Source organism: Camelus bactrianus, chromosome 7 (genome assembly GCF_048773025.1).
Source record: "Camelus bactrianus isolate YW-2024 breed Bactrian camel chromosome 7, ASM4877302v1, whole genome shotgun sequence".
NCBI lineage: Eukaryota > Metazoa > Chordata > Mammalia > Artiodactyla > Camelidae > Camelus > Camelus bactrianus.
In genome coordinates this window covers 79,041,173-79,068,839 of record NC_133545.1, presented here as the reverse complement: position 1 = coordinate 79,068,839, position 27,667 = coordinate 79,041,173, and the positions used below count along the sequence as shown (strand labels likewise).

The following is a 27,667-nucleotide window of genomic DNA, read 5'->3' as shown; positions in this document are numbered from 1 at the left end:
TCCTTCTGCTGTTTCTCAAGGTTGTAATTATGCTTAACTTTCTATAAGACATACAAAAATTTGTCTTCCCTATTATGCAGGGCAAATTCAGCCAGGTGATTGACAGAGCATAAAAGCAGCATGTCTTGAAACTGCCTGGGTCTCTGGATCAAGCTTTGACCTTATCACCCCCAAGAGGGCAGGTGGGATGGGTGGGCTTCCACCAAGGCCATCATGCAGAGAATTCCAGCCCAGGAATTCATCCTAAAGCTCAATCAAATCCTTTGGACTCCCAGTTAATACCAGCCACAACCGGAGATGATAAGAGCTTTGACAGGACTCACGATCACACAATGCCAGCTACCACTCTGCTCCTCGGTGGAGGACGGGGAGAGCCTGAGATGGGTGGACACTTCTCTGGCTTGCTAACTTCCTCCTCTGAACTCCAACTCCATCATCAACCCATCAACAGTCCCCCCTCAGCTCTCAGCTGCTCAAATGATGGCCCATTCAAAGGCACCCCCTGCTGCATGGACAGCAACATGAGACCTTAGAGAAATGCTGACTTCTATTTAGAATTGCTACCTCGGCACAAAACGCTTAGTGCCCTCCGGCCACTATTAAACAGGGAGAAAAGGTGCACCTGTCGGAGGAGAAGGAGGTGTTGGCTATTGCTGTTGCCCTGGGAATGACTTTTCCACCAGCGTCCCCACTTCCTTCCAGGGACGTCTAGCCTGACAGCTGAAGTGAGGAGTCACATCCCGCCCCTGCCCTCCCATCCACCCCTCCCGATGTCTCCTGCCCCTGCAGAATGGAGACATGCCATCTGCCCAACCCCACCTGGAGCTCCAGTTGGAGCCGGACACCTGCAGCCCCTCCTCTGCGCCCGGCCGCTCTCAGGAGGCCCCCTCGGAGCCAAACTTACTGTTCTCTTCCTCTGCCTCTTGAGGTAACACCTTGAAATCCAGGAACCACGTCTCAATCCAGGCGAGGATAAAGGAAATGATGGGCAGCACGTAGCCGAAAGCCCCTTGAGAGAAGAGCTGGAAGGACAGACGGGACAGCAGAGGGAAAGGCCGTTACCGGGAGCTCACCTGGCAGGAGGTGGCAGCCACCACGCAGAAAAAGTGGAGGGCCGTACCTTTGAGAGGATCACTTTTGCTAGTAAAAAGGCACTGGTCACCGCTGTCGTCAACTGAAAGACAAATAATCCAGTACCATTCAAATTAGATGCTTTACACTGTGAACACCTACCTCATGCAAGAGACCTGGCTGAGCCAGGAGCAGGCGATGCCTGGAAAGGCTCTGTCCGCCTGGGCTCCCTCCCACGTCTCCCAACCTCTATCCCCGAAAGCAGACTGAGGCAAAGTGGGCTTCCACGGGGCACACAAGCCCTGCCTGGCAGCTTGAGGTTTCCCTTAACCCATGTCTTAGCACACTGGTGTGGTGGAAAGCTAAATTTTGTCCACTAGAGGGTGCCACATGCAAAGATGCTATCAGCACAGAAGGGACCATTGAAATACAGCGGTAGAGCTTCCCCAGGGATAGCTCCACAGGACCTGGGCCCTGTCATTCCATCCTCTAACTAAGATCCATGGCCATGTGAAACCTGACTGAAGTAAGTGCCAGCAAGGAGGTCAGGGAAACATCAGACATCACGTTCAGACAGTATTAACAAAGTTGCAGTCAGTTTTGTTAGCAAAGCACACGCATGTGTGTACACACACACACACACACACACACACACACACAGGAGAGGAGGCATCTTACATTCGGATGCTAATTAACTTTACAGGCTGACACTAAGTGTTCTTTAGGGACCAGCTGACTTCTCCTTCCAGCTGCCTGGCTCCTCTCTGCACATGTTTTGAAAAACAAGAATCAGAAACAATAAAATGCTACATCTGACCTGTGATAATTTGCAAGTAGATATTGAAGAAACTTTCTTAAAACTCTCAATGCGTGTCAACCACTTTGCTGAAACAAACATTGCGACAGACGGTTTGGCAAATACTAGTGCACATTCTGGAGACTCCGGAATAGAATGTCCAAAACAGGGACTGCTTTAGAAAATGGGCGAGGGACACTCACTACAGCTATGTGGGGTCAGCAAAAGCGTCTTCAGGAAAGGAAGTCAAGCCTGGCTGAAATTTGTCAGCCTCCATCCGTGAAATGTGAGCCTGGGCTCAAGAGATGGTCTGATGGCAGCCCTGGGGTTCTGGGGATGCTCAGAAGAGATGGCCCAGGCAGAGGTGGCCTCTGGCGGACTCTCTGTTGGGACAGCAGCACAATGCCATGCCCAGCTGGACAAGCCCGCAATGGGCCCCACTCAGACCGAGGCCTCACGCTCCAGAAGCAGGACTCCAGGTTATTCCTGACCGTGTCTCTCCCGTCTGAGATGTCAACATGCCTCCCAGATACCTGCCTCGTCAGAGCTCTCACAAGGGTGAGTGTTCAGACGTCTGCAGAAATGGCAAAAATAATTCAGGCAGAGTTGCTTATAGTTCTTGTTTCAGTCCATAAACATTTATTGAGGGTGAACAGCATGTGCTAAAGCTCTGGGCTAGATGCAAGGACACAGAGCTGAGTAAAAACGCCACTGCCTTCAAGAAACCCGGAGGCAACAATAAAAAGGGACACACGAGTTTTTGCCTGGAAGCCTGGAGGGAGGTGGATAAAACAGTGAGGAAGGCAGTGATCAAAAGAAGCAGAAAAATCACCAAGCAGTTTCAACCAAAGAGGAAACTGTTCAAGTGCCTCTGTGACAGAGGGACTGAATTCATCTCCTGTTTGCAAAATTAGGTAGAGGGTGGGTTGGTGCTTGGCCAACAGTCATTGTTGGGTCTCTGGATTCCTTGTCTGTCTCAAGTCTCCATAGAGACAAAGCTAATTACTCATGACCACTGGAAAGAAGCCCCGGAGAGTTAAACCTACTGAGGTGTGGAGGAAGGGGACCGGGGAGAAGCTAGTGGAATTCAACCCAGATGAAAACCTCGTCTGCCCTCAGCTCAGCCCTGCCGTGAGCCTCAGCCCTGGAGGGGATGAACCACTCACCGACCATACTCACCGCTATCGCCCACCAATGGCGCAGTCTGCACACAGCATATGCAAGTATTAACACTTTAAATCGAAAAACCGCCAAAAGCTATATATAAAAAAAAAAAAAGATAAGTTTTAAGATACACACACAAAAGTGAAGTAATTCGGTTTTATGAAGAACCCACCAAAGTGTCTTCATCATTCTGGTTTAGGACTGCCACAGACTGGTCCTGATTGACAGATCAGCATTTGGGATCTCTGTTCTAGAATTTATGGAATACCATTCGAACAGGGATTCAAATTAAATGCCCATTACCAACAAAAGAACATATAGTTCGATGTTGATTTTTCTTTTCTATTGGAGTCTACATATGTTCTCATACCCTTTGAAGGTGGGAGAAAATGCTTTCAAAGTTGACTTTTCCATGCCAGGTACAAACACTCACTTTTGGAAGATGCCAGATTCTCAGCGAAGTCCACTGTAAAGCTCTGGGTTCTGGGGTGTGGTGAGGGTTCTGCTGTCCCAGGGGCTATCCTCTGATTTTTCAGGGTGGTTCAGGGACTCCTCTGAAACCCTTTATGTGCATCATTACCCCGTGTAATCCCCACCCCAGCAACCCCATGAGTCAACTATCATTAATGCCAGTACACACATAAGATGGATAGAAAACTTGTCTGAGGCCACACAACTCCCAGTGAGGAAGCCAGGATCTGAACCCAGGCAGCTTGACTCCAAAGACCAGGCTCTTAACCACTATGCCACAGCTGTTTCCAAAATTCTCATCTATTAAGGAACTGACATAGAATGCAATTTTACCAATTTTACTTGGAAAATACGCTTATTCTGAGCAGACGGAAGTCAAGTGGGTCTTGAGCAATGCCTCAGGGTAGGGGGTCTGCCAGAAGTTCCTCACTAATCAAAACTGCTGAAAGGCTGGAGCCCGACAACTTCTTTGCTACCACTGGCTAGATGACCTCACTTAAGGTCCTTTTACGTACATGAAGTTCGCAGTTACATTTGTTTTTAATCTGCTGCCTTCATTAAAAATGTGTTTTCCGATAATCTGCTAACCATTTATTCTCTACTTCTCATAGCTCTATCTCTGCATCCTGGACTTGGCAAAAGTAGTTAAGTCTCTACCCCTCCATCTCAAAGTCTCCAAGATCCCAAGGTTTCCCGGAGGCGGTGCCCCTTTCCAAGGCCAGGCATGACAGTCTTCCCAATCTGAGCTAAAGGGCCCCACCTATTTGTCCAGCGCCATCAACTCCTTAAGCATGGCATACAGACAGCCCTTGGAGATCTGGCCAAGGGACTAAGCTGGCTTCCTGGCAATTCCTGGCTCAGGCTGTTTTAAGATAAATTCAGCAAGGGAAATGAAAGGAAAAAGAGAAATCAAATTTTGTTATTCTACGTCAATAGTCTTACAAGAAAGAATTATCAAGAGATTTGGGATCTAGCATGCTCTGTGGCCTGGGCAGGTCAAGGCACTGAACCAGCAGACTCGGTTTCTTCAATTGCAAAAGGGGATTAAGTTCTATCAGTGGTTTTCCAAATATTCTGTAGCAGCTGAACGCTTTTGCAACTCAGTCTTATTGGAACTCTAACATACTGTACAGAAGAAAATGGAATTACTCAGTTTAGAAGAGGGTGATGACAAGGAACCCTGATCTCTATTTCCTGAGAATTCCATCTCTCCTTATACTCGCTTCTGCAGCATGTGTGGGAAAGACCAAACAAAACAAGACTTTTTAGAGTAGTCTGAAACACACTAGAAACTATAATCACTAATACTCTCTACCAAAAGCAATGATGATGGTAACAGTGATTGCAGGTGAGTCTCTGAGCTTCCAGGATGTACCTAGCACTGGGCCAAGTGTCTTCCACGTACTATTTCATTTACTTTTCAGAACGACGATGATCTCATTTCACATATGAGGAAACTAAAGTTTAGACCTAGAGACAGTCAAAGACAGACAATCAGTGATAGTGTTGTGGGTCAAATCCAGGTTTTTCTGACTTTAAGGTCCTACTCTTAACCACTGTTCATACAGCTTCTAAACATAGTAAATAAAGTAGTTGAATTTGGGGCGAATTCTTTATGAACTTTGCCTATGCTGTGACTAACACAATGTTACAGTCTGACTTACAGACACTATCAACCGAAAAGACATACCACAGAGATGTATCAAACCCAATCTGAGTCACAGTGTGTCCTAGAAACATGCTGCAAGCATTCGTTTGAAGTGAACGCCTCACCTACAGATGACTGCACCCGTGTAATTCTACAGCTGACTGTTTCCCAAGATGATCAATAAATCACTTTTCTCAAAAATTCCTATTATTGAAAAGTGAAACAGAATTATTACTAAAGATATACTCAGAAATTTATCTCAAGACAGAAAAGGAATAGCATTTTCATTGTGTTATTATATGTAGAGGTGACTTCCTTTCAGTGATTAGGGTGTGTCCATGACGTCTATCTCAGCCATTTTCAAGAACAAAGGAAAATCAGAACAGCTTCTGCTGAGACCCCGTATCTCTCTGTAATCTTTCCTTTCCTTGAGATGGCCAGACAATTTCTTAGACAGAGACAGAGAGAACACTGAATGGGCCAGTAATAAGGGAAAAGAAAAGATAATGTTTAAAAGAGGACAAAAAGAATGGCATAGAATCTGAGGTCTGTTGATAGCAAATCTGCCTTTTGGTTAGTTTCATCACATCTGAACTGAAACAGAAAACAGAAAATACTTACAAATATGTCAAAATAAGAAGAGTAGTAGTCATACTGCACCACCTCCTTCTCTAATGTGTTCTCAATACCTCCGTTCACCTAGGGAGGAGAGTAAGGGGTAAAAATGAGGACAGATTTTATGTGTAAAAATAATACGAGAGCGCATGCAAGTAAGGTTTTGTATACACTTTTCTGTCTGTCGTCTCAGAATCCAGAAGTGTTAAAATATGAAAGAAAAGAACCCTCATCATTCCAATAGAAGGATGCTGAAGAGCACTTCTCACTTCGATTCTGAATTCATTTACTCAACAAATGTAAACGTAGAAGGAAGAACAGTGCCTTTTTTGCAGTTCACAGTTGGGCAAACCAAAATGTTCACTATGGAAACGTTTCTTCTCTTGTCAGAGAAAGTCTTCAATCATACAAACGTGCTTTTTTAAAGACCATTCGCATTTATCTAGGGCTCCCCCTACTTTCTGATCACTCTCCACTATTTTGGGTCTTGGAAGACCAAGAGGCCAACAGGTCCCCTGATCTCTTAGCAACTATCAGTGACAGCAGTTACCATGTTGCTCCGAGCATTTTAAAATTCTGCACTTTTATCAATTTATACATCTATATTTAAACTAAATAAGGGACAGACCAGACCTACAATCATATGTGACAAAGTCATAGTAAATGATGGATGAGTGACAATGTTGGCTCGGTTGAGGGTGGCGACAGTAGGATTGAAGAGAAGACTGCGTTGCGTTGTGGGTGGATTAGACAGGACTTCCTTTCAGACTAGATGTGGGGCATGAGAAATACTAAACAAACAAGCCAATCCATTCAGGTTGAGTCCTCATTTTTGGCCTGAGCATTTGAACATTGTTTACTGATCAAGAAAGAGGCAAGGAAGTAGGGTGGGTGTGTGTATGCGTTGCCGGGGAGCAGGCTGAGTTAGGCATCCGAGTCGGCACAGCAGGCAGGTCATGGTGTAATATCGAAAGCGAGTCACTACCTTCTGGAAGATCTCACAACCATGTTTTCCGATCTGCTCTAGAACCTGTTTCAGCTCACGACTGCAGGAGATCCAACGCTTCCATGTAGCTCTTTAAGAATGTTAATCATTTAGAGCCGGCTTACCTATGCACTTCATTTCCTATAGATAAACCTGACCTTCTAACCAGCCTAGTATTTTCTCTGCATCAGCCCTGTTCCCTCCAAAACACACACACACTCTTGTCTCAGTGCTTCTGCTGACCTTCATCTCCAAACCCTTTTCCTATTGCTCCCACATCCCAATCCCAGATCATCCTTCTATTTCCAAATTCCACCCATCCTTCCACACCCAACTCAGTCCATCTCCTCCACTCACTCCTCAGATAACTCCAACCCACCGACCTCCTGCAACCTGAATGAACTTGTTACCATTGGTCATCACAGTTTGATGACAGAACACAGTGACAATGGGTAATAAAATCGGAATCAGAATCAGTGGGATAATAAATACTTGAAATATGTGTAACAACAGCAAGAGAATAATAACCAACTTTTTTTTCCCCTCCTTCTGGGTAAAATTTACTTTGGTTAATAGTAAATGACATAATCTACAGTTGCATAGAGCTTCCTAACGGCCAAGGGCTGTTGTATATGTCTCTTTATTTGATCCTCACAAGAATTCACAAAGAAGGCAAGACAGGTATCAGCTCAGTTAACTGACTGAGAAACAAAAGCCCAGAGAACGTAAATGGACAGTTCCAGGGTAAATCAGAAACATTCTGACACTTTCTAGTACAGCAGTTAGAAAATAACATGAACAGTAAGCATTGATAAAGGCCTTTCTTGAACCAGAATCTCAACTGAAGGGTCAAAAGCTGAAAAAGCAACTTCTACGGCCATTTGGGTCTATCAGTCTAAGAGCCTGGGGGAAGAGTCTGGAGGGGAAGTGAGTCCTCAGGCAAATCAAGCCATTGAGGAATTCCAGGTCCAATGTGGGAAATCAGTCTACTCAAGGGTGCAATGGGAGGCCCGAGACAGAACCCCAGAACCACCCTTGCAACTGGCGCTGAAGAACTCAGCTGCCCCAAGGTCGGCCAGGAGGAAAAGGAAACCAAGGTGCCCTCAGGCTTCTCCAGCTGGCCGGGTCCCTGCACTCCAGGCAGGGTGGGTGCCGGCCAGCTCCCTGCGGCCAGGAGGAAAGGCGGCTGAGTTGGAAGCCATACACAAAGGCAAAAGAGTTTGGTGATTGCTATGACTGCACAGAACAGCTGGGTCCCCATGCTCTTGGAAGGTCTACGCTCCCTTTAATGTGACTTCTTTCCTCTCTTAAAGACCAACACCATGAGGCAAACTTTAAATCTTTTTGTAGAGCCTGCAACCCCGGAATCAGAAGCCTGTGTCCTGACATCAGTAAATGCAGAGACATATAAAAATCATGATGGATCTGAATGATTATAGAGATTTACAGAGAAAGACAAGAGAAAAGGGATGGTACAGAGTGTCATAAAAAACCCAGGTCAGGACTGACAATTCAAAACAAACAGAACTAGAAAATTAAATGTTCAAAAACAAAAATAGCCTTGCTGAGAAAGACATGACAGATGATCTTATAGATACACATTCTTGTATGATTTTTTTTTTCTTTTTACAGTTGTGGAAACTGGCAGTTGGTGGAAAAGTGAGGATCAAGACACATTTCTTAACTGCGAGGTCTGGTGATTTTTCATTTATAACAAGTTTCAAGCAGATGTAGACAGATCCCTTTTGATGAACAAAACAGGGTACTGCCCACTTACTTTGCTTCCATTTCAAGTTCCTCAAAGCAGTGAAAAAGGAGGGAAGTGAGAAGAGTAGCTCCATGACCCCCCACAGCTCCACCCCTGGGCTTCCCTCACTTAAACGCACTCAGTGGTCGCATCAGCGGCAAACCAACGAACTCCTTGGTTTTCTGCTGTCACACAATAATTTTAAGTGTGCTTCATTCAAACGGCGGCTATGCTTCCCTGTCAAAAGATGCATTTCCTTTCCACCTCTCATTCTACAGCTGCTAGTTTTGAAAACACGTTACTCCTTTAAAATAGACATCAATTTCAGTATTTTCTTTAATGTGTACATATGCAACAAACAGTAAAAAGAAACACTTTAAATTACTGTTGTCATATCACTGACTTATTTGGTTTTAAATAAAAATAAGGCAAACCCACAGTGCTAGATTAACAGAAGGAAAATCTGTAAAAAGAAACTTAACAGTAGATTCGTGTTGCGTATTACCCTGATTGGAGGACAAATCTTATTTTCTACTATAAGTACATATCTGCTTTCATAAATAGCTTTATTCTTCTATTAGAATTCATGATGAAATTAAATTGAGTCCAACGACCCTAATTATTAAGAGTCTAGAATCTAGAACTAAAATTGCTGTTTTGGATCAGAATATTAATCAGTTTAGATTAAGACGCTGACTCTTTCTATTATAAAGCGAAATTAAAAATCATTTTCCAAAGGCATCTCAGTATCTTTTCATTTTTTTCTCTATTTTAATAAATTTCTTATAAAGCACCGGCACTGTGTTTAGCAAAGAGTAACTGCAACAATAAACAATAGCTGACAACTATTGCTACCCAAGCCTTTGCAGATATTTCTTGGAAAGAAAAGAACTGCTGAAAGTGAAGGAAATAGACAGTTTTTGCCTGGGAGGAAGTATTCTGGAAGAGTTCACCAATTGTTGGTAAGGAATGTACCCAGTCAAAGCTGAGGCTTTGGAGAAAACAGACACACTGGGTAAAAATAAAACATATTATTAAAATGAATTTCACCTGCTTATTTTTACTTTTATTAAATGTAGCAACTAGAGAACTTAAAATTACATGTGAGGCCTTATACTTCTACTGGGCAGTACTGGTCTAGACAATTATTTGGCAACAGAACTGCATAAACCTAACAAAATAGAGACAAACTTCCAAATGTCTCTAGGATTTTTCTGGATAAAATATGAATAAATAATACCTTTGCAAAAAAATAAAGAATAATGACATGCAAAATCTTAAATTTGGGATCCAGATGTCCCCTTAGCAAAACCAAAATAGAACAAAAAACTTAACTGTGGGAACTAGAAAGGAGACGCAACATTTAAAACATATTCCAGAAGCATGCTACATTTTTGGAAGCAAAGATCAGCAATTTTTTTCTGAAAAGGGCCAGGGAATAAAAAAAGTTTGCCTTTGTGGGCCAGATGGACTCTGTCAAAACTACTCAACTACTGGCACAAAAGCCAGTCACACAGTATGCGAACAGGTGGGCAGGACTGTGTTCTGATAAAACTTTATTTATACAAACAAGCCAGTTGAATTTGGCCCTCAGACTACAGTTTGCCAACTCCTGTTATAGAGCAAAATATCATGGATTCAACTTTTATATGTGCGAAATGAATTTTAAATTAACCAGGTGTGTTTTAAACAAATATAGTAAAAAACAAGAAAGGCCCAAGTCAGCCAGAGAAGACCAATGTTGCCTCATTTGCAAAAAGATGGAATTCACTACAATGAGACAGAAGTGAGGAGAAAAATAAGAAGACCGTTTTTTTCTGTTTCTGGAAACAATTCATGTAACATCATGGAAAAAGAAAAAAAAAACCACTTACATTTAACTCTATTATCCACAGTAATGTTACAAACAAGAGGTCAAAGGTGACAAACAAACAGAAAGTCCTCCTGACATCAGATATGCCTTTCTTCTCCCTTCCTTCGTAGGACTCGATCCTGGCCATGAGCTGCGTGGGGTTGATGGAATGGACGTCGCGCAAAGAGGCATGAGAGCTCTGACTCCCAGTGAGAGCGTTCTCCACGTCTTCTGGCAGGGGGTTCATCCTGCAGGAGGGTTAAAGGAGCCTCTTTCCAACTTCACCATCCCTAGAGGGAAGAGATCTTTGGGGAATAAAAGAGAGACACCACGTTAAATCAGAGCCCACCGCTACCACAGTGCTACCCCCACCACTGTGCACCGTTCCCTGATTTGAGCATTCAGGCATCTTAACCGAGGATGTTATGTCTTGAGGAAGACATAAAGAGAAAGCAAAATGAGGAGCAATTATTCATGTTATCAATCAATACTACCAAAAAAAAAAACTGTTACAGAAAAGACGGTTAATAAAGACAGCATGCAAATTTACAGTAGGTAGTAAACAGTAGAGGCTGGCTGTGAACCACAACACAAAGGTGCCGGGTAACTTTGGGGCAAGCCTCTGGGTGAACGAGCCAAGCCAGCTCCCTTCCTGTGCCAGACAGAAAACCTCTACAGTTCTGTAAGTGTCCTTACCCATGGACTGGGAAAACATTTACTGAATAGCTGCTCAGAGGGCATGCAACCAGAACCTGCAAACTGGCTATAAAAAAAAACCTGTTTCCTCAAGAGGAACTGCTTTCCACCACAGGTATCTAATAAACCGAATTTAGCATTTCCATTACCTCTAAATGAATTAGCATGTTTCTGGGCCTCTTCTTGGAAAAGAAGTATGCATGCACCAAAAGGTTACCATCATGCAAACAAACATACCCCACTGGTAGTGGCAACAGTCACAGTCCCATTTGGAGATGCAGGAACCCCTCCCCACAAGGTCGCATGTGCTTCTATAATAAAGGTAAAAGACTGGCCATCTCACCGATCTCATCTCCTCACGGATGAGGCAAAGTCATCAAATAGAGGGTACGGTGGATGGTACTTTTGTTTGCCAAATATTCCAGTTTCCCTTCCTATGCTACCTCTCCCTGGGGGAGGAGTATATCCCCTGGCTCTACTGAACTCACATGCCTTTCTGTGGCCAATGTGATGTGTGCCACTGGGCGTCCAGATCTCAAGAACCAGTGCATGGCTCACCACGGACTCTGCACAAGAACTGGATGTTTAATACTTTCAAATTCTATCTGGGAAAATATCCAAGCTCTTCCTCAGAAATGAACAGTGTGGTCTCCTCAATTCACCAGAGATTTTGGAGAGCCTGCTCTGTGCTAGTCTCTGTGCCACAATGACTGGCAATGTCCACAAAAAGAACATTTTCAAGGTGGGTAAAATATAATTTCAAAACATTGCTGGAATTTCCCAAAAGTAACAGGGTCCCATCGGGTCCTATTCACAGTCCAGAACTCCATGTCTTTACACCTGACCTTTGTTTCTCTCCCTCTCCAAAATTGGGAACAGAAGTCCTTTCCCCATTTTCATACAATGTGGTGATTTCATAACATAACATTTTGGAAAGCAATCTGGTGATATGAAGTAGCATACTGTAAAATATTCATATTCCTTGATCCAGTAGCCCTACTTCTGGAAATCTAATGGAAATTAACTGTAGACCTTCAAGGCAAAAATTGATCTACGTCATTAGAAACTGGGTCAGTGATTGCCTTTGAGAAGGAGGAAGAAGTGACTAGAAGGCACAAGCTTGGTCAAGTCGTATTTCTTGGCCTGAGTAGCACTAACATGGCTGTACTCACTTTTTGATAATTTATTGACATATAAACAAGTTAAATCCACTAAACTGTACAGAAAATTCAACAAATTCACAATTCAAGCTGAGGACTGCTTTTAGGAAGAACATCAGTCTCACTCATTCCCCCTTTCCTGAGCCCACCCCTCATGAATGGAAAAGGACAACAAAGCCAAACACCGAGCCTAGACATCCGAGGCTGTTTCAAACTAAAAACTGGCATCATCCAATGCTACACCCCTGACTTGGGAAATGAGAATCATTACATTATTTTTCAGACATGTGCACTAATTCACAATCAGCTAGAATGTACAGATACTTGCAATAGTTTCAATAATAAAGTTACTCAGTACCCAGAGCAGCTTGAGGCTAACCAGACTGACCTCTGTCTGGGACAGAGGAAAATCTTAAAAGGAAGAGAGAGCTTCCTTTTAATGTGTAAAGACAAAGATACTTCTACAGCCTCTTTCTATTCTAGAATTACAGGACTTCGCCCTAACCATACCCTCAGAAAGATTCAGTTCAACTGTCAATTCCTTCCAGAAGACTTCCCTGAAATGCTCCCCATGTGCCAATCCCCAGGCAGGGCCCAGTGCGTCTCCTCCAAGTTCTTCTCAGACTAAAGATACGCCATCGATGGTAATGCTTATCACACTGTGCCTTAATTATCCACTTAGTTGCATGCCTCTCCTGCTAGCTGGAGGCCTCCTTGAAGGCCCTGAACTTGATTTACACATCCCTGTGTCCCCAGGAACTAACTACCTCAAACACCGCAGGGTACCCAGCACGCACTGGGAACAAAACAGATACGGACAGAATAAATTCTGTCTAGCTTCAAGCACAGAGGCTAGCACAGAGCAGGCTCTCCAAAATCTCTGGTGAATTGAGGAGATCACACTGTTCATTTCTGTGGAAGAGCTTGGACATTTTCCCAGATAGAACTTGAAAGTATTAAACATCCAGTTCTTGTACAGAGTCCTCTCCGGGGCTGGCCTGAGGAAAACTACGTCTCTCTGAAGAGGTTGTTAAGCCCTGATTAGCCGTATAATCTATAATACAGGGTTTATAACTATGGAAGAAGCATGGGGGGGTGTGGGAGAGGTGGCGAGGAGTGGGGGGTGGGGGAGAATTAATAAAATAAAGGAAAACATCCCCCTTTTTTTTTTTTTCTGGAACTTGTGTAAGGAGATGAGAACCCCTTTTGGTTGTTTTGGTTTTTGAAAAAGAGAGTCGTATCGTAATTGCTTTATCTAGATGGGTACCTGTCCTCTGTATTAGCCAGCAATGTCTACAACTTTGCTGTGATGACAAAACCCCCAAAACTCAATGGCTTTAAACAATCTACATTTATTCTCAAGCTCACAGGTCTGCAGGTGGCCTGAAGTAGTCTGGGCCCAACTGGCAACCCTACTTCAGGCCCCTCCGGGGAGCAGAGCTCAGCCTCAAACCATGTGTTGGGTCTGTCTTTGTCCTGGGACCAGGGCTACCTGGGCCATGTTCTCTTCATGGCAAGTCGAAAGAGCACACGGGACAAGCTAGACCCCACGAACGTATCTGAAATCTCTGCACACATCACGTCTGCTCGTGCTCTGTGGCCAAAGTTTATCTCAAGGCCAAGCCCAAAGGGCATGGAGCTGGGATGCACATTCCACCCAAAGAGGAGGAGGAGGTCAGTGAATACTTGCTGACAAATATTCCCATCTACCACAGCCAGCACCATTCTGTGTTCTAAACCAGAGGGCAACAAACTGTACCTAGTAGGTGGAATATGGCCCACTGCCTGTTTCCGAATACGGATGGAGTTTTATTGGACTTCTGTTGGTATCCACTGCTATGGACACTTTCCCACCAAGAGAAGAGAGGTGAACAGTCACAACAGAAACCATATGGTTCCCAAAGCCTAAAATATTTCCTATCCGCATTTTTCTAGGAAGGGGGACTGCTGCTTCCATTAGCTTCTCAAAGAGAAGTTGGGTGAGATTGAGTTACTGTGTTGTAATTAGTGAAAAAGATTAGGCTAACTGATGAATAGTAATTTTGCCAATACATGCTCTGATTCTACAATTAGAGCAACTTCTAATTCATTCTTATCTTCCCACAGGTCGCTCTCCAGACACAGCACAGCTCAGGCACAGGTGGTCTTGTCCTGAGGCCACCGCAGCGGTCCTTCAGCCCAAACGCTTCTCTTTGCTATTCTCTTGCCTTAATGCCGCACCACTAGAACTGGAGAAAAATTCTACCTTGTCTCTCCTGGTAGCTTCCTAAATGATGATAATATCCTGTCCAGGTGGAAAAAAACAAAAACCACAGCCTGAGATCCTTTTGATTCCAGAGAGACTAGCTTACATCTCTGGGATGCTGCTACTGCACTGGTCCCCATGCTGGTTGCAAAGCTGAGCCAAAACTTCAGTTCCATCTGCTTTAGCATGGAATTGCTACCACCCAGATGGGAAACAGGACGCTTGGTACAGGAGCTCTGATGCTAGCATTTTGCCCAAGTCCCAAGGTCTCTTTTAGGACAAGTCTAGAGGGCTTCTGAGCACCTGCTGGTGGAGGCCAAACCAAGTCTCTCGATCCAAGCACCCAGCCTCCTTCTCCGTATTACTTCTGGAGAAGCCACAGCCAGGACACTGCATTTTCCCCTCCGAGACAGAGAGAGAGAATGAATAGCAGACGTTAAAAATATTTAATTCAGCAAGACCTTAGTCATCATCTTATCCAAAGGCCTGGGGAGCAAGATGTGGCTTACAGACATGTTTTGCTCGGTCTTGTACGGTGTTTCTAAAGATTCTGAACTAGTTGCTAACATTTTAAATAATGAACTTTCATATAAAATTCCAGATGTCCAGCTTCTCTGGAAAAGTTAACACATAGGATGGCCAGGCCTGCATTCCCTTACCAGGAGAATAAAGCCAGCAAGCTGCTGACCTCCTTAGATGGAGCACTGACTCTGCACTTGGCCTCACGCTTGACCCAGCCTGGAAGCATCTCAGTCTGCCACTTGGATCTAGTCCAATGCCCTTGTTTTACAGGCAAAGAGAGTACAAACCTGAAGCTTGTGTCTCATCACGTTGTTTTAAAGCCTTCTTCATCTTTGTTATCAAAATTATTCTTGCCTATAAATGTTTGCTTACAGATGAAAAAGCAAAAAAAGCAGCAGCTGAGGCTATGGGGATGATAAGGATGCCCCCATATTAAAGAGATTTCAAGATATAGCTTAAGGTTGAAAGTTGGGTTTTCCACTTCTTCCCTCTCCATCACCCTGCCTCACTCACCCCTGATTCCTGGAAGGAAACAGGAGGGACGCCAGAAGGTGTTCAGATGGCCCCTAGGATGCAGTCACTGAATCTGAGAGTCCCTGAGGACCTGGGCTGCCTCAGCTGTGCTCGCTCCATCCTGGGACAGGGTTTCTCTTGGGGCAGGAAGCACCTCGAGCTGGTTACTCTCTCGCAGGGCCACCACGTGTTATGAGACCTGGTCTATAATGGTTTTGAAAAGTCCTGTTCAGAGCCCACAGGTTACAAAATGAAACAGCTAGAAGTGGAGAATATTTTGTCAGGATGAGAGACATAACAACTAAGAAACACAGGTGCTTTAAAAAGTAAACATGCACAGAGAAGAGAGAGCCTTAGGAAGGAAGCAAACCCAGAGTATCAGAAACACATAATAAGATAGCCTTCATAGTCTAAAGGTACCAGCGTGAGGTGAGGAAAGTTCTGTGTGCCTAAGAAGACCTGGAAATTCTACATGTCAGATTCAACTGATTATTCAGGTGTTCATAAAATAAAAACTTCTACTTAGTGTTTGCTTAAATGAGCTGCTTATTAAAACCTCCTAAAGTTGGTTTATAGTAAAGATGCTCTAAACAACAAAACAAAGTGTGAATCACTGTCTTGTACTTCTTGTTACTGATGCTACAGGTATGTTGATTTTACTCTGGAAGGAAAGACCTGGCAGAACTCCAGTGAAAGCGGCTTTAGAAAGACTGGCAGCGGGCAGGGTTAGGGAGTTGATGCATTTGTGTAACATGCTAGCTTCCTGGGCTGGAGAACTAGCACGATGAAGCACTACAGGAAGTTTAATAAAATCAAGATCAAACAAACTGGTCTTTGGCAAGTGTCCATCACCATTATGTTCACATTTCAAAACAGGTCTTTATTTTGTGTTGTGCGTATCCTGTACAGCAAGGTTGGTCCTTCGTAACAGCGGATGAAATGATTCCCCTTTTTAAAAGTGCCCTCTCTCCCTCCCCACCCCGCGCCCCTGTCCTTGGCATGTTTTGTACCAGCGATCATTCTGAACTGTACATAATTTATGTTGCAAGAGGCAAAGGGCAAGTTTTGGATTTTGCTTCTTCAAAGTTTGTTTTTAAACGACAAATAAAAAAAGAACATTAAAAAAAACTGTCTTGGCTGTCTTTATGCCTTATATACTCCAAGTTAAATACCATGTCTAGAAAAGCATTTCTAAAATCTGGACTACTGGATTAAATTTCAAAACTCCCACACATCACATCCAAATTAGTAGTTGTAGTAATAGGAAATTACTGAACAGAGAGGTGTAGAAAATAAAGTTATTTCAAAGTAATAAATGAAAAATTCTAAAAGCATCTAAATAAAATCACCAACCAATTGTTTGGTATTACTTTAAAGAAAAAGAATCTTTCCTGAATCAAGAAGTCAGATTTTGCCAGCAGACTGTTATTAATTTTCCAACTGAAAATGAGTAAAAATGTTTAGAAAAAGAAAAACAAAAAAAAGATCTATGTGCATGTCTGAAATTCTGCTAGGCTTTTTATAGATTTGCCTATATCATCAGGGCTTCATCAGGGGGAGAAAAGGAAAGAATTTTGAAATGATTAAAAGGATGCTGCCCTCTGAAAGTTAAACTACAAAATCAACACATGATGAATCAGAGTTGATGTGCCCTGTCCTTAAAGAAGCAAAAACAGTTTGTAGGTCAAGAAATAAGAACAAGTAGACAGGACGTATATTCAGGTCTAAAGAGGTGAAGATGGAATGTGCCCATCAGAAAGGGGGTGAGCTAGTCTGGAAAACACAGGAAAAGGAATGTCACAGGTAAATGGCGGCTGTGGCCAGCCTGGCCCTCTTCAAGTGGGGCTGCCTCGTCTGTTAGATTTTAAGTATCTCCAACCCACTGGCCAGATTATTCCTACGATTATTATTCCTATGATTAGTATGATGGCATTAGGGTGACTTTTGTCCCTGAACAATTTAGTAAGTCCCCGCCCACCTCCCACAAACTTTCACAATTCTGTGCTTCTTGTTAAAATGTCATAGGGAAACAACAGACTGGCTAGGCTGAAATGAGCATTCAGTCCACATGGCAGTTACGCTGTTCACGGCAGATTCTTAGATGTGAGTTCACCCATGTGAGGAAGAGCCACTCTCCACTGGGCTCCGGACACTGAAACTGACCAACCAGGTTTGTTTCTCAGTCCGTAAGAAAGAGGGCTGGACTCAAACCTAATGAAGTCACCAGTGTGATGCCACTGAGAAGCTTTTTGGAAGGTTGATGTCTAGACATGACCCGATGACACTTTAACAGTATTATCCTACAAAACTGCCCTTTAGGAACTTCTAAAGGTATCACCCAGAGGCCATGTTAGTATGGTTAGCCATAATAAAATATTAGCATATCCTCTATTAAATAAAGTATGCAAGTGCTAACATTTCAAAAGAGACTTATATAAAAGTGGTATTCTTCCAATATCTCTTTATAAACTGGCAAGTTATTATCAATAATTTTCCTTAAGTAGAATGACTAAGTGCATCACAGTTTTCAAGCTCAGAACAAAGCTATGATAATTGAACTTGACTATGCAATGGTGATACAACATCTGCTTAAGTCTTTGGGTATGATTTTGAATTCACACTCAATAAAAAGCAGGGGAGGGTACGTAGTTCAGCAAAGGTTTTTAATACGTACACAAAAACTTCAGAAACTCATTAAATAAATCTAGCATACTTCTAACATTATCTGACCAAGCACACACAACACAAGAACAAAAGAACAAAAAGTATAAACATACCCCATGTACTAACATGCTATTATAATATGGATGGTGTGTGCCTTATACTAACATAACAACAAAATCAACAGCTTCCTCACATTGAGACTGAGTCCGACACAATGCTGGGTACTTAACACACACTATGTCAGTTAAGCCTCACAACAGCTCCCACAAGTAGGACCCACATATTAGAATGTATTCCTGGAACATCACAAACATAAGTCAAAACCCACATTTAAAAAAAACCTAATAGGAAGGCAAATATTTCTGTTTACCCATTAAAATATTTCACTAAATTTCAAATGCAAGCATGAACACAACTTAAAATTCATTTGGACCAAAGTGTTTTGAAATTATGTATGTTTTGACTGGTTTTGAGTTTGAGGGCCTGGCATAACTTCAAACTTTATGGGACTCTTCATTTCCACCTAGACCTTCACTGTTTTCCACTTTTCTTCAAATGTAGCTCTCTCAAGTCTCTTATTGTCCAGGCTTGAAAGAAACATAGGGATATATATAAGTGATAATAAGAAAAAAACAGAATAAGCTGAAGGAAAATGGGCAATTGATGATCAGAGTTGGAGATGAGGAACGATTGGCAAACAAACAGGAGAGGAGTGTGTGCCCAATCTTTGGGGGACAAACATGTAGACAAGGGCCACAATGTTGATTTATCAGTAGAAGCCAGAAATCTGAACTGTCATAGGAAATTTCCCAAATACTAAGCATTAGTTCAATATTTAAAAATAAGAAAGGCACTGATGGTCAAGGAAAACTCATTACCAATAAGCCACCACGTGGTCTGTACTTTCCTAAGCTTTCCTGTAAGAAAAAACCCATATAAACCAAAAAATATCTACAGATGATGGAGATACCATCAAAATTCAGTTGCAAAAGAATAAAACTATTAACCAGTCATTCAAGTATACGGAGAAAGAAATTTATGCATCAAAATATACTGAAGATTTTATTAAAAAACTAATAAAAGATCATTTGCACGGTTGATAAAGTAGAAGAAATTATAGGTGCATAACACATGATTTGAGGATGAGGAAGTTCTTTCTAAGAAAATTTAGAATGGGAAACAAAACTAAATATATAAAAATCAAGTTTCTCAAACTTAAGAACATTAGAAGCAAAACTTTAAAAAGTGTTGAAGGATAGGTAATGAAAACCTTAAAACTCAATTAGATAATGGGCAAAGAAAGTGAAGGCACATAAGGAAAAGAAATGTATTAATAAACTAATTTAATTCTCATCCAACACCTGCAAACTTTTTAGAGGAGCAAATGAGATTTATGAGACCATTTACTAAATAGTTTTTGGGACCTTCAGGTAGAGCTCAGACCCCTTAATCTTACCTAACCTAACACATGGCCTACTTCTGCCTACTTCTCCAGAACCACTTCAGCGCCACAAAAATCCCAAGGAGTTCCCTAAAGGAATCACATTCTCAGCTACCTCTCTGCCCGTATTTTCCTCCTGATGTGAAGCGCTACTCTCCTTTAACCCTGTTGCTCTTCCTCATCCCAGTGAGCCTCAGCTCAAGGGTCGCTTTCTCAGGGCAGCTTTAGCCTCCTCCCCCTCTTCCACACCTCTCTGCCCCATCAGAGAACAGTGGACAAAGACGTCTCTACTGACATCTATCATGCTGCCTCAAGATCAGTTTTGCTCTACTTAAAAAAAAAAAAAAAAAAAAAAAAAAAAAGCTCATTTAGGAGTTGTGATTCACCCATTTACCAGCCCTTCATTTTGTGCAGTTGGGAGTAGAAAGTAACCAAGAGACAGTAGGAATGCATCTAAAATCGCATCAAAAACATAAAACACTAAGCAAATAAAATATATGCAAGGTCCCACCACCGAAAACGGTAAGACATTGCTGAGAGAAATCAAAGAAGATAAAAATAAATAGAGATTACAATGTTTATGGACTGGAAAAAATCCACATTGTTAAGAGTTCAAGTCTCCCCAAACTGATCTATAGATTCAACTCAATCCCAATCATAACCTCATCAAGCTTGTATATGGAAATGCCAAAGGAATAAGGATAACTCAAGTAATCTTGAAAATGAACATAAACTGGAAGACCCACTACTTAAAGACAGTGTGCACCAGCATAAGGATCAACAAACAGAGATCAATGGAACATAAGGAGAGCCTAGAAACAGATCTGCCCTTATATGATCATTTGACTTTGGACAAAGATGTCCAAACAATCCAAACGGAAAATAAAGAATGACGCTGGGACAACTAGATATCACAAGAGAAAAGAAAAACAAAAATCAACCTCAAACCCTAATTCACACCATGCAAACAATTATTCAAAATGGATCACAGACCTAAACATAAGAACTAAAAGTATAAAGCTGTTATAAGAATGTGCAGCAGAATATTTTAAAAACCTTTTTGTAGGCTAAGAGTTCTTAAAAGAAGGCACAAAAAGCCATAATCATTAAAAAAAAATTGTGTAGGCTGTCATGAGGGGTTCTCATCGGTCAGTTTGGAACAACTTGAACATAAAAATAAATAATGACTGTAATATTGGAATTTATGTTGGAAAAATTATTAAGTTCCATGAGCCCATGGTAATACTGTAAAAAAAAGGGAGATAAGGTAGGAGTTTTCCTTTATAGAAAAAAAAAGTTAGATAAAAAATGTAGAAGGAATAATGAAGTTAGAAAAATCAACAGTTTGAAACCCCCAGTTGGAGTAATTGATTCTGGCAAATTGATGGATGCTAAAAATTATTAAAGGGGATGTTCACAGTCTCAACGTGTTACCCTTCAGATTATTTAATAATTTCACTGGCAGTAACAGAGAGATCTGGCAGTCACCACCCATACCAAGTAATCAAATAGTATTACCAATAGGAGAACAAGCTGATACTATGATACAGTCAGGAGTACGTGTTACGACATACCAGTGCCAAAAATGTTTAACCTGAATTCAGTCTTAAGGAAACAGTCAAACGCAGTTGTGGAACATTCTACAAGACAGCTACCCTGGAATCTTGAGAGAAGTCAATGTGGTGAAAAACAAAACAAGAACAAAAGGTAGGAAAGTGATGTGAAGACTTAAAAAAGCATAAAGAGCCACAGGCATCACATGCAATGCACAAGCTTAGACTGAGTCCTGAATTCAAACAAAAACAAAAACAAAACCCCAAAGATACAGCCACAAAAGACAACTGGAAAATTGATTACAGTTTAGTATTCTGGTCATGTTGGAGAATGTCTTTATTCTTAGGAGATGCATGATGAGGTACTGAACGGTCAGTCAGGAGGTACACAACTTAACCCCCGATTAGTTCAGAAAAAAAAAAAGAACATAAGGATGTTTGGGGATAGAGTTGCTCTGTTTATCTATCAACCATCCGCCCATCCAGTACATGTAAACATATATACACAATACAGAGAAATATATTTAAACAAAATATGTATATAGTATACATAAGCATACATAGTGTGTGTATGCATGTATATAGGTATATAATATAAATATGTATCAAAGAGAATAAAGGACAGTTTTCATCGCAAAAAATCATTAAATTAACTTTACTGTAAGTATGAGCTGCCTTTAAGAGCAGTATAAGAAACTGGAATTATCCTAGAAAACCTCTCAGATCATAATATAAAATAGAATGTAGATGGATTTTGCACACATACTTTTATATAATAATTCTCATTGAGACACAATGATAGAGCAAGTGAAAACCTTTATAAGATTTCTGGCCATCCAATTCATTCTGCTCCTAATAAAACTATCAAATTACCTAAATGCAAGTGGAGATTGAAGACTTCTAAAGTGCTCGTGACTGCAGATAGGAGTCATTCTGTCTGAATTTTGAGCCAGTATCAAATACCTAATAATTATTTTGATGTTGTTGACATCACAAGGCTTGAATGAAGTGACAGAGGGCAGTCCAGCAAGAATTACAACCAACAATTTTGCCAAGGATATACCACATCTACCACATTTACTTCACAAGTAGGTTCTCCTCTGAGCACTGGGGCTGTGGCAATGAATAAAACCAAACAAAATTTCCTCCCCTCATGGAGCTTACCTTCTACAGTCCGGGGACAGAGGACAAACGAAGCAGCACTGTAATTTTAAACTGCTTGGTCAGGATGACCTCATTGAGGCCAAGTAAAGGTGGAGTAAAGAAGAAAGGTGGAGATAAGGAAGAAATGCCATGTCAGCATCAGAAGGAAGAACCCTGCAGGCAGAGGTAAGAGTAAGGGCGAGGCTCTGAGGAGGGTGGGGCTGTCCAGGCAGGAGGTCAGCCCGGTCATCAGCTTTCAGCTTTGCAGCAGCCAAGGGACAGAAGGCAGAGAGGCAGGAGATGCTAACGGAGAAGTCAACAACTTGTCAGGGTCTGGTGGGACCTTCCGGGCCGCTGGAAAGACTGAATGAGATGGGAAGACATCGGAAGCTTTTTGTTGTTGTTGTTGTTGTTGTTGTTGTTGTTTTAATATTTTGTTTTGTTTTGTTTTTTGGCGGGGGGAGGTAATTAGGTTTTTAAAAATTTTTTTTATCTATTTATTTTTTAATTTAGAGGAGGTACCAGGGATTACACCCAGGGACCTCGTGCTTGCTAAGCAGGCGCTCTACTGCTTGAGCTATACCCTCCTTGCCGGAAGCTTTTCAGTTGGTGACAAGCATGATGCAGCTTAAGCTTTATGGGGTCCTCTGGCTGAGAGAAGCTGGAGTGAGAAGACCACGTGGGGGACTACGGCAATCAGTCAAGACAGAGAGGATATACTGACCTAGCAGACTAGGGTGGTAGCGGAGATGGTGAGAACTGGTTGATTCTAAATACAGAGCCAAAAGCATCAGGAGATGGGTTGGGCAGGGACACAGGACACAGGGAGGGCTAGCTGCCTGAGGAAATGGAAGGATGGAGCTGCTGCTTACTGACACGGGGAAGCAAGAGGAGGGACGACGCTGAGGGGGAACACCGGTTCAGTATGACACATCAAGTAGGAGAGGCTTTTCAACATCCAAGTAGAGATAAAGTAAGTGGCTGGATAGGAGTCAGGAGTTCAGGGGAGAGGTCTGAGCTAGAAAAAGAAATGTGGGAGTTAACAGCATATAGATGGAAGTTACAGCCATGCGATGGAAGAGAAGTTAGAATGCTCTCCCTTCTCTCCATAAAAGATGAAAAAAAAAGGGCATTTATTCGTAGAACAGAAAATAATTATGAGGTGGGCCTTATTAACATTCACTAAGAGTTCCATTTTATTAATTAATATGCATTGAACACCTACAAAATGTAAAACTCCAAGCATTTAAAAGGATTCAAAAGGTAATGCAGGAATTCCCCTGCTCTCAGCAGAACTTCCAACCAGTCAAGGAGGCAGATGTACTAATAAGACAAGGGGGTGACTGAAGAGAAGGGAAGGAAATCAAGTGTGTACTCCTGACAATAACCATGCCACTGGGATGACGCTTGGTCCAGGGGAGGCTGGGCTAGCTGCATGGAGGAAGGACATCTGACAATGTATATTTGTTCTCCCACAGATCACAGGTTGGCAAAATGACAGCATGCCTCGAGTGGCCAAAGTCACGCTGGGCAGTACACATTGTTAGGTCACCACCCTGCAAGGGTCAACAACTTGGTAGCCAGTTATGTCATCAGCATTGGCTGAGTCAGATGGCTGGTATGCTGTAGCTACATCACATCACTTCTTCAAAGTCCGTCTCAACATGGCCTCTGACAAACAAGAATATTCTTTTATTTGTCTTTCATCTTTTTTGGAAGCTGCTATCAGGTGGCCCAGAATAACTGGAACAACAGAGTCGTTACAGCTACCTTCCTCCAGCTTCTACTGTCCCTCTCCAACCTGACTCTCCTCCTAGTAGCTTTCTCCCGGTGCTCAAATGGACTTTGCAGCTTCTTCCCCTTTCTGAGCTTCAGTTCTAACTCCTACACCCAAAGACTTCCTCCACACCCTACCTAGAAACTCCTTTGTCTTAATCTTCCTAATCGTAGACGCTACACGTAACTCCATTTTCCTTCATGAGTCAAAGTCATTTCCACAAGTTTAAAAGACTACTGATTTTTTTGGTTGCTGACTGCCCATCATTTTCCAGAAGATTTTCTTGTTCCCATAGAACTAAATCTGCTTTGAACTTTCCTAAAAAAAATCACAAGAGATCAGTTACAAAATACCTAATGGTTATTATGGAGTTACCACTATTTCTCCCAATTTTGACCTCATTATTACTGTCAACTAGCCAACCATCAGCAGACAGTAATTTAGAGGAACTATGGTGCTCTTTGGTGCATACATTCTCATGAATATTTAAAGCTTCCTCTTAGAGATGTGTTGCCAGCTTTAGCAATGATGGAATCAACAGTCATATTACTATCTAAACAGATAAAATTCCCTCAAGTAAGAAACTTGAAATACATTCCACTGCATATGAGGACATCTCTGCACTACGTAATGCTGCTTCTTCAGTACGTACTGCAAGCAATTTTCAAACAAATGCTTTCAATTCTCAGGATGGAACTGATGATCTTATTGATCTAGGTCTGGAAATCAATAACATCTCAAGGCAGTGAGCTCACTGCTCTCCTAGGAATCATAGGAAGGTGGCTACAAGTGTACACTTGTTTCAGTAACTATCCTTCTCCATTGCAAAGACTAGAATTAAGAATGTGTTCATCACACAACCTTCACAGGCCTCCCCAGACCTATCTTTCTCCATGCAGAGAAAACAGAAGTTAAATTTCCAAGTCGCTAGCTGATGAGGAGACAGCAAAGCCCAGGTGGATATTGGAGGCAAAATAAGTTTCTTTTCATTCAACGCAAGAGTCTCTGAAAGGATAAGGGTTCCTGCAAGTGTCACCCTAGGTGACAGAGCCATCCTTTACTCACTGCCCCTGGAGTGGCTCTACAGCTGGAAGAGGTGGCACACTAATAGCAGCACTGGGGAAGACATAACATGAATGGTCCCTGGAGTTACCCAAGGCCAGCTTCCTATTTCACAAACTAGAGCAAGTGAATAAAAGGGAATGTCATTTACAAGTTTGCCCAGGAGTACCTTCCAACAGGCACAAGTTACAAGTAATCTCCCATACACTGACACACAAGGACGGACAGAGCCCAAGGGCCATGAAAAGTCAGCATGAGAGCAGGAGGTCGCTTTCAACACCCAGAGCAGCGGCACAATGGCTCACAAGCTCAATTAAAGAAGCAAGGGTCCTGAGCATAAGGAAAACACCGCAAAGGCCGGCAGAAGTCCACCTGCTGCTAAAACACAGGCAGAGAGTCTGGTCTTTCCCTACAGAGTTAAACTGGACTCAGCTGCTGGCTGTCAAAAGTGAGGTATGAATGTCAAATGCTAGACAGGGTGTGGAGAAAAGGGAACCCTCCTACACTGTTGCTGGGAATGTAGTTTGGTGCAGCCATTATAAAAACAGTATGGAGATTCCCTAAACACTGAAAACGGAGCTATCATATGACCCAGCAATCCCACTCCTGGGCATATATCCAGAGGGAACCTTAATTCAAAAAGATACGTGCACTCTAATGTTCATAGCAGCACTATATGCAATAGCCAAGGTAAGGAAGCAACCTAAATGCCCATCGACAAATGACTGGATAAAGAAGATGTGGTATATATACATAATGGAATATTACTCAGCCATAAAAAATAATAAAATAACGCCATTTGCAGCAACATGGATGGACCTAGAGATGATCATAGTAAGTGAAGTAAGTCAGACAGAGAAAGACAAATGTTATATCATTTACAGGTGGAATCTTAAAAATACACAAATGAACTTATTTACAAAACAGACACAGACTCACAGACACAGAAAACAAACTTATGGTTTCCAAAGGGGAAAGGAGGTAGGATAAATTAGGAGTTCAGGATTAGCGGATACAAATTCCTATATACAAAACAGACAAACAACGAGGTCCTAAGTATACAGCACAGGGAACTATATTTAATAGCTTGTAATAACCTATAATGAAAAAGAATCTGATAAAGAATCTATATATATGACTAAATAACTATGCTGTACACCAGAAACTAACACATTGTAAATCAACTATACTTTAATTAAAATAAAAAAGGGGAGGTATGGCTGTGGTTTGCTTCTCCAAGATACAGTCATTGAATTCTACAATTTATGTTTTCTCAATGTCATATAAGATATGGATTTAACACCTCGTCAAGCAGAGGTCATGAAAGAAACAGTTATGAACAATGCTGCTGAAGGTAATTTCCAACTGAGTCTGCACCGAGCAGCAGAGCATTGCCATTTCAAAGTGTGATGGGTGGCCAGCTTTAATTCTTGCACTTTTTGGCTTAAAACAAAGCAAGACCACAACTTTTGTTTAGAAGCCCACCCATCCTCATTTCCAGAGCCTTCCAAGAAGGGAAACATTTGCCCTCCTCATTTCCCCTCATCAAATGAATATACAGTTCTCTATAATGTCACGATGCTGCCAAGTTTACACAAAAAAGACTGAAAACTGAGAGCCTGGGGCCAAACCCTGTCCATCTGTAGGTGACGCTGTTTGGCTGAAGGATGTTCTGTAAACACTGAATTGAATGCCAATACTGAAAGATAAGAATTTTTCACACAAGTAAAATCCAGATTTCTAGCTTCTCTTGAAAAACAGGCAATTCTGGCAATATTCACTCAGCCACCTCACTTATGGCCCTGCCTGGTCCCGCTGGCACCTGTTCTGTCTCTGGTTTACAGGGGTCTTTGGCTCCCTAACAGTTGGTGCCGGGTCTGAGCTGGCTGCACCGGGCCAGTGTTCACAAAGAGCACTGCCTGGTTTCACATCCAGTATGACTGCTTGCTGGTCATGTAACCTCAGACAAGTTACTTAACCTCTCCATGCCGCAGCTTCTCATTCTGTAAAATGAAGGCAATAATATGACCCACGTGTCGTGAGGAATAAATTCGTTTATATAAAGCAGTGGCTCTCAAGGTGTCCAGCCTGTGGAGGGGAAGGATCCCACCCACGACTCCCCTCAGGACATCTGTCAATGTCTGGAGACATTTTTGGTTCTCACAACGAGGGGAGGCGTCCCTGGCGTCTTTTAAACACCCAACAACGCACAGGACAGCCCCCACCAACCCTAAGTGTCAACAGTGCTGAGGATGAGAGATCCTGATGTAAACATTTAAAACAGCAGCTGACAGGGAAGAAGCCCCTCTAAGTGTCACTTATTATCAATAATAACAAAAGCAAGTCCTGGCTGGTGCTCCCACCTCAGCTGGAAAAACTGTGAATTTCTCCAGAGCTCCACGTGTTACCTTAGAAGAACTGGACATACCTTACAAATACGAAAGTGGACTTGAAACTTCCCTGGCTCTACATCATTAATTCAGCAAATGATTAATTAATTAAAGAAAGAATTATGAGAATCTATTTTCCTGAAACAAAAAGC

At 42.2% G+C, this 27,667-nt stretch overlaps 1 protein-coding gene across 2 annotated transcripts in view; it reads right to left on the bottom strand.

Moving 5' to 3' along the window:
* The window catches only part of STARD3NL (STARD3 N-terminal like), a 41,297-nt gene that overhangs the window by 8,883 nt on the left and 4,747 nt on the right, over window positions 1–27,667 (bottom strand). For both annotated transcript variants that reach the window (XM_045510908.2, XM_010947303.3), the window contains 5 exons: window positions 10,372–10,654; window positions 5,772–5,849; window positions 3,047–3,124; window positions 1,121–1,174; window positions 905–1,022 (listed from right to left, as the gene is read on the bottom strand). In XM_045510908.2, the coding sequence (XP_045366864.2) occupies window positions 905–1,022; window positions 1,121–1,174; window positions 3,047–3,124; window positions 5,772–5,849; window positions 10,372–10,596 (553 nt within the window). In that variant the 5' untranslated portion in view covers window positions 10,597–10,654. The remainder of the gene's footprint in view (window positions 1–904; window positions 1,023–1,120; window positions 1,175–3,046; window positions 3,125–5,771; window positions 5,850–10,371; window positions 10,655–27,667) is intronic.